General features: G+C 36.9%; 1 protein-coding gene across 1 annotated transcript; it reads right to left on the bottom strand.

Moving 5' to 3' along the window:
* Positions 1-1,152: 1,152 nt before the first annotated feature.
* On the bottom strand, positions 1,153-3,073 carry LOC140823038 (L-ascorbate oxidase homolog). Its single transcript, XM_073184122.1, has one exon. The coding sequence runs from the start codon at positions 2,917-2,919 to the stop codon at positions 1,255-1,257; it is 1,665 nt and encodes a 554-aa protein (XP_073040223.1). The 5' UTR covers positions 2,920-3,073; the 3' UTR covers positions 1,153-1,254.
* Between the last annotated feature and the right edge of the window lie 5,954 nt (positions 3,074-9,027).

Raw genomic sequence — 9,027 nt, 5'->3', positions numbered from 1 at the left:
TTAAAAACAATGCATTTAAATAAATCATGCATGGCTAAAACTCAATTTAAACTTAAGTAAATGCTTTAATAATTAAATAAATGAATGTGTTATACGTATACTGAATTTGGGCACTACACTTAATGATATTTAACGATCAAAATTTTTTTAAAGTGTGATTAAGTGTGTGACCTGTTTTGTTATAAGCTTGAAACCTTGAATATGATATCTGTCTATATAATCTTTTGTTTTGTAAGTTCATAACTTCTGCTCAGCTGATCTGCATCTCTATTTATAGACTTCAAACTGCAGCGGTTACAAACTTCAAAAAGATTTGTTCTAAGTAAGTATGGATAGTTTTTGTTGCGTCTATTGTCCAAGTCATCATTCCCTGACATCCGTACAAAATGTAGTGCGGGTTGAATTTCGTTGTATCAACAAGGTAAAAAAAAACTTATCCAATAATGAATTTAACTCTCTGGTGTAATCTGATTTCCTTGGGAATGAGTGGTGATCTCTAAACTGATATCTTGATAAAAAGTTGCTTTTATATAATTCAGTTTAGGTCCGAGTCAATTTTTCTTGACTAGTATAGTTTAGGTATATCAATTTAACTTGTGGACATAGTTAGTTTTGTTCGATTCGCATGACTCGGGTTTAGCCATTTCAGTTTTTCTTAGTTCAATTTTGTATTAAATCATTTGTTAACACCAAAACATAAATATTCCAATAAATTTTTTACAACGTTGGAATTTCCATATATAGAGTTTGTCACAATTTTTTTTCTTAAGAATGTAAAATTCATAAAATTGATCAATATTTCGAAATGAGAACGAACTATCTCTAGTTAAATAAAAGTCGAGGGAGGAATGGTCTAAATTCAACAACTGTTAATGTAAATATTAGAATCGAGAAACGCTAGGTTGAATTTGAATTGAAATTGAAAGACATTCCAAACATCTATTAAAAAAACAAATATATCGATTCAAATACAATATTAGATAAATGACATCAAATATGAACGGAAAACAAACCAACAAAAAAAATACTTTATAACATTAATAATTTCATTAACAAAACTTTTATTCATGTAAAAAAAGGCCATTACTTAAAAAAGCCAAGAATTCCGGCCCCAACTCATCTACTCAAATTCCCATCATGAAAAAAAACACAAGTTCAAATATAACTTTATTGCTAGATTATTATTAATAAAAAATAATAACAACACAACATATTATTGTAAATAATGTTGAATGCTAACGAGTAGTAGTTTCTTCAAGTGCCAGCATATGGAGTAGGCTTGGGCAGACCCTTCACAATGCCACAAAGCTGCTGCGCTTCAGGAATGTTGTACTCATCCCTCAAAGACTTTGCCGGAGACAGCACACTGAAGTACATTTGTTGTCCTAGATAGGTCCTCTCCCACATTTCGGACCTCAGGTTCCACATTCCCGCGTTGTCCAGGGTGGTCATCACGGCGGCCCATGAGTTCGGGTACACGTGGATTGTGTGCCTGCTCACAGCATCTTGCAGGTTGTACAGCTTCCTCTTGTCAGGGCTCCACCTCCCGGGCTCGATAGCCACTGCGAAGAATGAGTAGCCGTCCAAGTGCCACGTTTGGATCGTCTTCTCGTGGTTCTCGAAGACAATCTCCACGAAGTTCCTGAAAACAGCATTGACAACACTAGGGGCGACCACGGCTGGCCCCGTGGCTGTGGGCTCGTCCTTTACCAGATCGTATTTAAATACCTTATCTGACAACCCGAAGTATTCCGCGAGCTTCAATGGGGTCTCGGTGTTGACATGGGAGACACCGTTGATGCCGAAGCGTAGCTTGCCGTCGACCATTGACCTGGTGTTGGTTACCTTGATTGTGCGGGTGATGTCGATCTTTCCGTAGTGGTAGGAGCCTTGAGGGTTGGGGCGGGCAGCGCTGGCGGTGAGATTCCACCTGAATGAGCGGAACTGGTTCATCGACCAGGCAATGCCGGCGGAGTTCTCAGCAGGTGCTGGTGGGAGCACTGGGGATGCGGGGCCATTACCGTTGGCATAGCGAACCACGGATACAGCCACATCGGGCCGTCTAGCGAAGCGGCTTGATGCCACGAAGTAGTAGTCCTTTGGAGCTTGATTTGCGGTCACCAAAACAGACAAACATTGCCCGACGTGAAGGTCGATCGAGTCATACACGTTCTGCACGGTGTGGGAGCCTTCCAACTCGACAAGCTTCAAAGGATGGCCTTGGAGCCTAAAGTTGATGGAGTTTTTCAAACCCGCATTGCACACACGGTATCTGTATGTCTTCCCGGGCTCCATGACAGCTAGTGGCTCCGCAATAAGGTCACCAACCTTGCCAGATTTTCCATTGATGACAATACCATCAGGCTTTCCGATGGAACGCCCACTGTCTAGTAGCCTTTTGAGAGTCTTGTGGCCTTTGTTATACCAATCTCCAAGAATGACAGAGAATTCGTTGGCAGGCACGTCGAAGGGTACCGGGATAAGGTCACGGCTGTGGATCTGGAGCATTCCAATGCCACCGGAAGCCCTCTGGAGGCCAGTAGTTGGGAAGTAGAAGTAGCTCCCGATCTGGTCCTTGACTTGGAAATGGTATGTATAGTTCTGGCCGGGTAAGATAGGACACATGGTTCCAGGAGTTCCATCTTGCCACGAATTCTTCCTCTGCTGGACTCCGCTCCATGAGAGTAGCAATGGCTCATCCAGATAATTGAAAACGTTAACGACGATGTTGTTGTTCGATGTGCAGTTGATCTTGGGACCTGGGAACTGACCGTTGATGAGAATACCTTGCTGGGGAACGCCTAGAGGAGCGATGGTGCCGTAAGTGACTTTCCAGTCGAAAAATAGATATGGGTCCTCGGCCATAACCCCGATAGAGACGCTGAGCAGCAAGGCCACAAGGATCATTCTTGACTCCATGGCTTTTTCTTATTCGAAACTCGATCGGATGAATATTTTCTTGTTTTATTTCGAATTTTTTTCGTATATGGATAACTCCAAGAAAATGAGGAAGAAGAAGGATATGGATCCGACTTCTTCCTGCAAGAGCTTGGAATAAATGTATGCGATGATTTTAGCTATGATTCAATGCCCTTTTATAGAGATGGAAAGAAGTTGGCTGAGTGGTTAAAAAAAGATGGATTATTTTCATCCATTAATCTCCATTCAATGTTCAAAAGCATTCCTATTTTCGAGCCTTCGTTTCTTCCATTCATTCGGATACCTTTTTTTGCTCAGATTCAAGAATTACGGGGTATATGCATGTGCAGGCATATGTGAAATAACAACAATAAATATATATATATATATATATATATATATATATATACGTACACACTTGTGTGGTATGCATGCATGATAAATAAATAATTATTGATATAATAAAAATAGTTATAGTGCTCAAAATAATTATTGTTTGTAATAAGAAAAAAATATCATTCATTAACTAATTTTTATTTTTATTTTTATTTCGAAGTTTAAGATGTTTCATTCTTATTTTCTATTACATTTTATCTTATATCTTCTTATTTTTTAATGTAATTAAAAATCAATTTCTTTTATTGATCACAGCAAAAACTTGTGTGAGACGGTCTCACGGGTCGTATTTTGTCAGACGGATCTCTTTTTTGGGTCTTCCATGAAAAATTATTATTTTTTATGCTAAAAGTATTACTTTTTATTGTGAATATCGATAGGGTTGACCCGTTTCACAAATAAAGATTCGTGAGACCATCTCATAAGAAACCTACTCATTGATCACAGTATAAATGTAAGGTCCAGGAAATTAAATTAACATAACCCGAATGCATGCAATCTAGGGTTTTAATTAAAAGATATGTTTATTTATTTTTATGCATTTAATGCATACTTATTGCATGGTAGGATTTATTTCATGGATAATTTAAAAGTTCACGCATTAGGGTTTTTAGATGCATTTTGCGCTCGATCGAGGAACGGAAACCGAGGAATTATCAGGAAAATTATTTTTACTACATGTTTAATTTTTATTAATTAATATGAGGTGTTTTAAGTATATTTTTCAAGAAATTGGCTTTGTTGGATATTTTTACCCGCTAGAGCATATTTTTAACCGGTACGCAAATTTTAACGATTCGGAGTACTTTTTGAGGGTTTGGGCAATATTTTCAAAAACGTACCCTAACTATATATTTCGTTCTTAAATCTTCAAGGCACGCCATGTACTTTCATTTTCGCATCATTTCACGTCATATACATGTGGTTTTGTGTGCATCATGTGATTAATGTTCGGTCCATGCATGATTTTTGAGATTATGGTTTCTGTTGGTATGATATATGCATAAAACTTCCCCACCTCTCACGTTTTTATTGCAAGGATGCTAGGGACTATTGAGTAAGGGTCCTAAGGGGCTGTAAAACGTCGTTGATTAAGGGAAAATCAAGTTGGAGTCGGAACTCGGTGAGTTATTTTGTAGGCCGTGAGTTGTTGTCAAGAAGGGGCTCGGGTTGGTTAGTGCGAAGGCTATGGGAGGTGCAGCCATTCATGGTTCGATCTTGGCCAAGAAGCTGACCCCCTTGGGTCGTGACGGGCCTAGGAGAGAGCCGTGAGCTGCTGGTCTTGTTTCAATAGGCGATCGCATGTGGTTAGTTTGTTGAAGGGCTTCGGGGGTATCGCATGTGGTTAGTTGTTTGGGCAGTACGGCCAGTTAAGATGGTTCAAGTAGGGTCCTTTGAGCTCGATCGTGGTCCAGGATAACTGGATAGGTGCTGGAGACGTTGGCTTTTAATGAGAGTCGATAAAACCGTTGCTTGGTGGCATTAGGGTTCGAACTTGACATTTTCTGGAAATTCCAGCAGCTTGCAGCCTTGTTTTCGTGGGTCTTAGGGGGTTGGAAAGTGAGGTTTAGAGGCTGGTAAGAGATATTTTAGGCTTGGTTTAAGTTCGTAATATTTTGGTTCGGTTTCGAGTCGATTCGGGTTAAACCGGGAACTCGGTCTAAGTTTTAAAACAAATTGAATAATTTTCTAAACGAGCTCGAGTTTACGTCTAAGAAATACATTTAATTATTTTTTGGGATGTTTTAAGTAGTTTAGTAAGCTTCGGGTCGGAATTTAGATGTCCAGGGTAAAACATTCATTTTTGGTTTACAGGGGCAAAATATTTTGGGTTTCCAGAGGCAAAATGGTCATTTTGCACCCGGGGTGAGATTTTAGTCCTGGCAGTGCCCTGACCACAATTTATCATGCTTTTAAATATTTATGCATCATGATTATGAATTTTATGAAATTATGAAAAATATGTTGCATGTTTGATTTTAAGAAAAAATTACGCATGCACATGATTTTGATAAGTGATGAAAATGATGATGTTTTAAAGGAGAAGAATTAGTTGTGACTAATGATGTATATGTAAATGCTTAAGATGTATATGTAAATGCTGATGATGAGGCCTAGGCACAGTTGATGGGTAATACTGTCACTGAAGTCCGACAGTTGCTGGGTACCACGGTTCTATGTAGATGGATTCATCGTATAATGATTAATGATGATACGAAAGTCAGAACTAATTAACTGAATTCATCAAAGGAAATGATGTATAAGTATATGATAATATATGATGAACTGTTTTGACATGTTATGATTTCAAATGACACGTTTACACTTACTTTTTTTTTTAAGTTAATGAAAGATATGTTGATTACAGTATATTTTCACTGTTGTGTGCTATGTATATATACTTGTTAATCCCGGTACAGGTATGTTGAGTCTTTAGACTCACTAGACCTGTGTGATGCAGGTGAGCATGATTATAAGGGGACTGGAGGTGCTGAACTCTGAGTAGGCATGACTGGATGTGCGCACTCGACCCGAGGACAACATTTCTTTCGCACATTATGATTTTCGAGAATTGAGAGGACATGAGCATTTTGTACATTGATGATGATTACTAGGATTTTTACTCGTTATGTTTACACATTTTTTCTGTTTGTCGAGTTTGACAATTTTAAACAGCACTATTATAAGTTGTTAAATATTTATGATTATCTTTAAGTGTGATATTTTTCTAGTAGGGTTGCATGCATGTTAAACTTTTAGATGGATATTTTCGAAAATGTGAGTATTTAAAAAAAAAAATATTTCCGTATTTTAAATTAGTAGATGTCACAATAAAGTTATTAATGAAATTGCAATTTATAAATTAAAAATTTTATTGTAAAATTTTTTGGGAAAATATTTTCGTAAAAATATATTCAAAATAGAAACAAACTGGACATAAAATAATTTTAATATTTCTTGTGTGTATATATAAAATAAATTGGATTCAAAATAATATTTTTACATTATAAATAATGAAGTTAGTTACAGAGTATGTATTAAATATTTTGTAAAATAATAATATAAAACTACAAAAAAAAAATATACTTTTAATCGCAAAGTTTAATATGTTTGTGTTTTACTTCAAGCTTTACAACATTTTTGTTAAACTAAAACTATTACATCTCAGTATGCATAGGTGTTTTGTGAAAATTAACTAAGCAATATTTTGTTTACCTTTTATAAAGAATCGGTATAAAATAAAAAATTTGTTGGAGTATCGTTTTCTCACACCCAAGACGCAGTGAAAGTTTAAAATTTTTAGTTTCGACATTCACGTTCTTTGAGTGTCATATGAATAAAACATTTATACTGTATTTAGAATTGTTTACTCTTGGAAGTGACGACCGTGGAAGTGACAATCAATTTTTTCTTTTCTTTTTTCGACAGACAATGAATTTTTTCTTCAAAAACATCAATGTGGTCGAAACTTGTGTGTAGGAGGCAAGAGAGAGAAAATTTGGTGAAAAATTTGTGTGCAACAACATTCTTATTTTATCTAACCTTCAATGAAATATTTATAGAGTTTGGTTCCTCATCACATCAAGGCTGTGCTTGGTAGGCCTGATTAGGTATGATTGTCTAATTTTATCCAGCCTAATCCATTGCTTGGTTCAATTATAAATAAACCAACCCAATCTGTTGTGCAATGGACAAAGTTGTACAAGCCTGGTTAATTTTAACCCATGTCCAAGCCCATTATTATTAGTCCTGGTTTATATCACACGTGTACTTTACTATACTACCCTTCATTATCGATGCCAAAATCAAATTAGCGACGGTTTCTCAAAAAAGATCGGCGACGGTTTCTCAAGATCTGCGACGGTTTCACGCACTAATAAACCGTCGCCAAATGTCAAATTAGCGACGGTTGCCTAAGATCGGCGACGGTTTCTCAAAAAACGTCGCTATTAGCGACGGGTTTTCAGAAGCCGTCGCAAAAGGGAAGGCATGATTCCCCCTCCGACCTTTTCCGGCAGCCCATTTCCGACCGGCCGCCTGCCGCCGCCGCCACTATCGCCGTCGCGAAAGGGAAGGGCAATTTCGTCTTTTCATCAAAAAATTCAAAATTATCCTACACTTAAAAATCGTACCAAACATAATATTATTTTACACCATATATTACAATCATACCACAATCATTTTCTTTATCATTTACGTACTAATCATTAGTTTATCCTATCCTTCCAACCAAACGTAGCCCAAGAGTCTTTCTCTTATTAGGATTAATATCCTACACTCATAGGATTCTTTATTTTCATTAATTAAAATTCTCATTTTAATATATCATACAAAGTCAACTATTGATCATATATTATATATATATGTATATGTATGTATCTATATATATTTATATCTCCATATATATATGTATATATATTTTTATTAATACATCTATATACACATATTAAATTCATAGACATATAAGAAAAATTAAATAGTATTGTAACGTACCGTACTTTTAAAACATACTTATAATTTGCCGAAAAATAAAAATCTTCTTAAATAAGTAGTAACACTCCGAATTGTAATAAAAATCAACCGTTCGCCTAAAATATTTGCAATAAAACAACCACAAGCAAAGTTTGCAAAAGCACTTGTTTAAACATCGTGAACTGTATCATGAAAGCAGAGTATTTGAAATAATCATAAAGTTCTTAAAAACATAGGCGGTCCTCAGGTTTAGCCTCATACGCAGTCCAAGCCAGCTCATTGGTCCCCACATCTCGTCTCCTCATAATCTTCCTCACCTGCTTCGATCAAGTCTAGTGAGTCTAAAGACTTAAAATGTATAAACTGGAAATAACAAATAATACATAAATAAATCAAATGCATCTTTAAAGTAGAACGTAAATACTTGAAACTTGAACGTGATAACATAAACATAGACGTGCCATAATCATAAACTTTTCTTAAACATACTTGCATCATACATAATTGAACATGCATAACTTCATCATTTTGCGTAGAGATATGTTTCAAAAGAAGTGGCCCATACATAAATGCGCCTGATCAGACTAAACCACAAACTGGGCTGGCAAAGAATAATCCACTACCACATACATGAGATCCCCGGTCATGCTTTACATGGTGGATTGGTCCTTGGTCATGCTTTAACGCTTTCCAATCCTGATCTAACTTGGTAATGCTTTACCGGGGTGGAGAGGTCACCGGCCACGTTCACGGGCTTCTAAACCCGTTCATAATTCGTCACAAGACATTTAGCATGCCTCAAAATAAAATATTTTCTTGTTTTGCACGTCGAACATACTTACATGAAGTTGATGGATTCGTTAGATGTCCCTTGGGGCCACTGCTGCACATATGTAATGCCTCAGATTCTCGGTGATATGTTTGAATTGATATATATATATATATATATATATATATATATAGTATGAATAAGGAATGCAAGAACAGACGTGGAGAAGTGATGTTGCAAACATGAGTTATTGGCAAAGTGCCACTGCACCCGCGCCCTGGTTTCTACCGCACCCGCGGTAGGTGGACAGAAAGTTAGAGTTTTTGAAGATAGGGAGACCGCACCTGCGCTAGGAAATATACCGCACCTGCGGTGTATGGACAGTAGGGTATGATATTGCTATTGGAGGGTGAGCGCACCCGTGGTGCTAGACAGATCGCTCCCGCGGTGTTGCTACAGTAGGGTCAGTG

This window comes from Primulina eburnea, chromosome 2 (assembly GCF_022965805.1).
Source record: "Primulina eburnea isolate SZY01 chromosome 2, ASM2296580v1, whole genome shotgun sequence".
NCBI classification, from domain to species: domain Eukaryota; kingdom Viridiplantae; phylum Streptophyta; class Magnoliopsida; order Lamiales; family Gesneriaceae; genus Primulina; species Primulina eburnea.
The sequence above is the reverse complement of the archived record's forward strand: the minus strand, read 5'-3'. Positions and strand labels throughout refer to the sequence as shown.

Coding starts and splice junctions, on each gene's coding strand:
- LOC140823038 (XM_073184122.1), bottom strand. CDS start 2,919: ATGGAGTCAAGAATGATCCTTGTGGCCTTGCTGCTCAGCGTCTCTATC.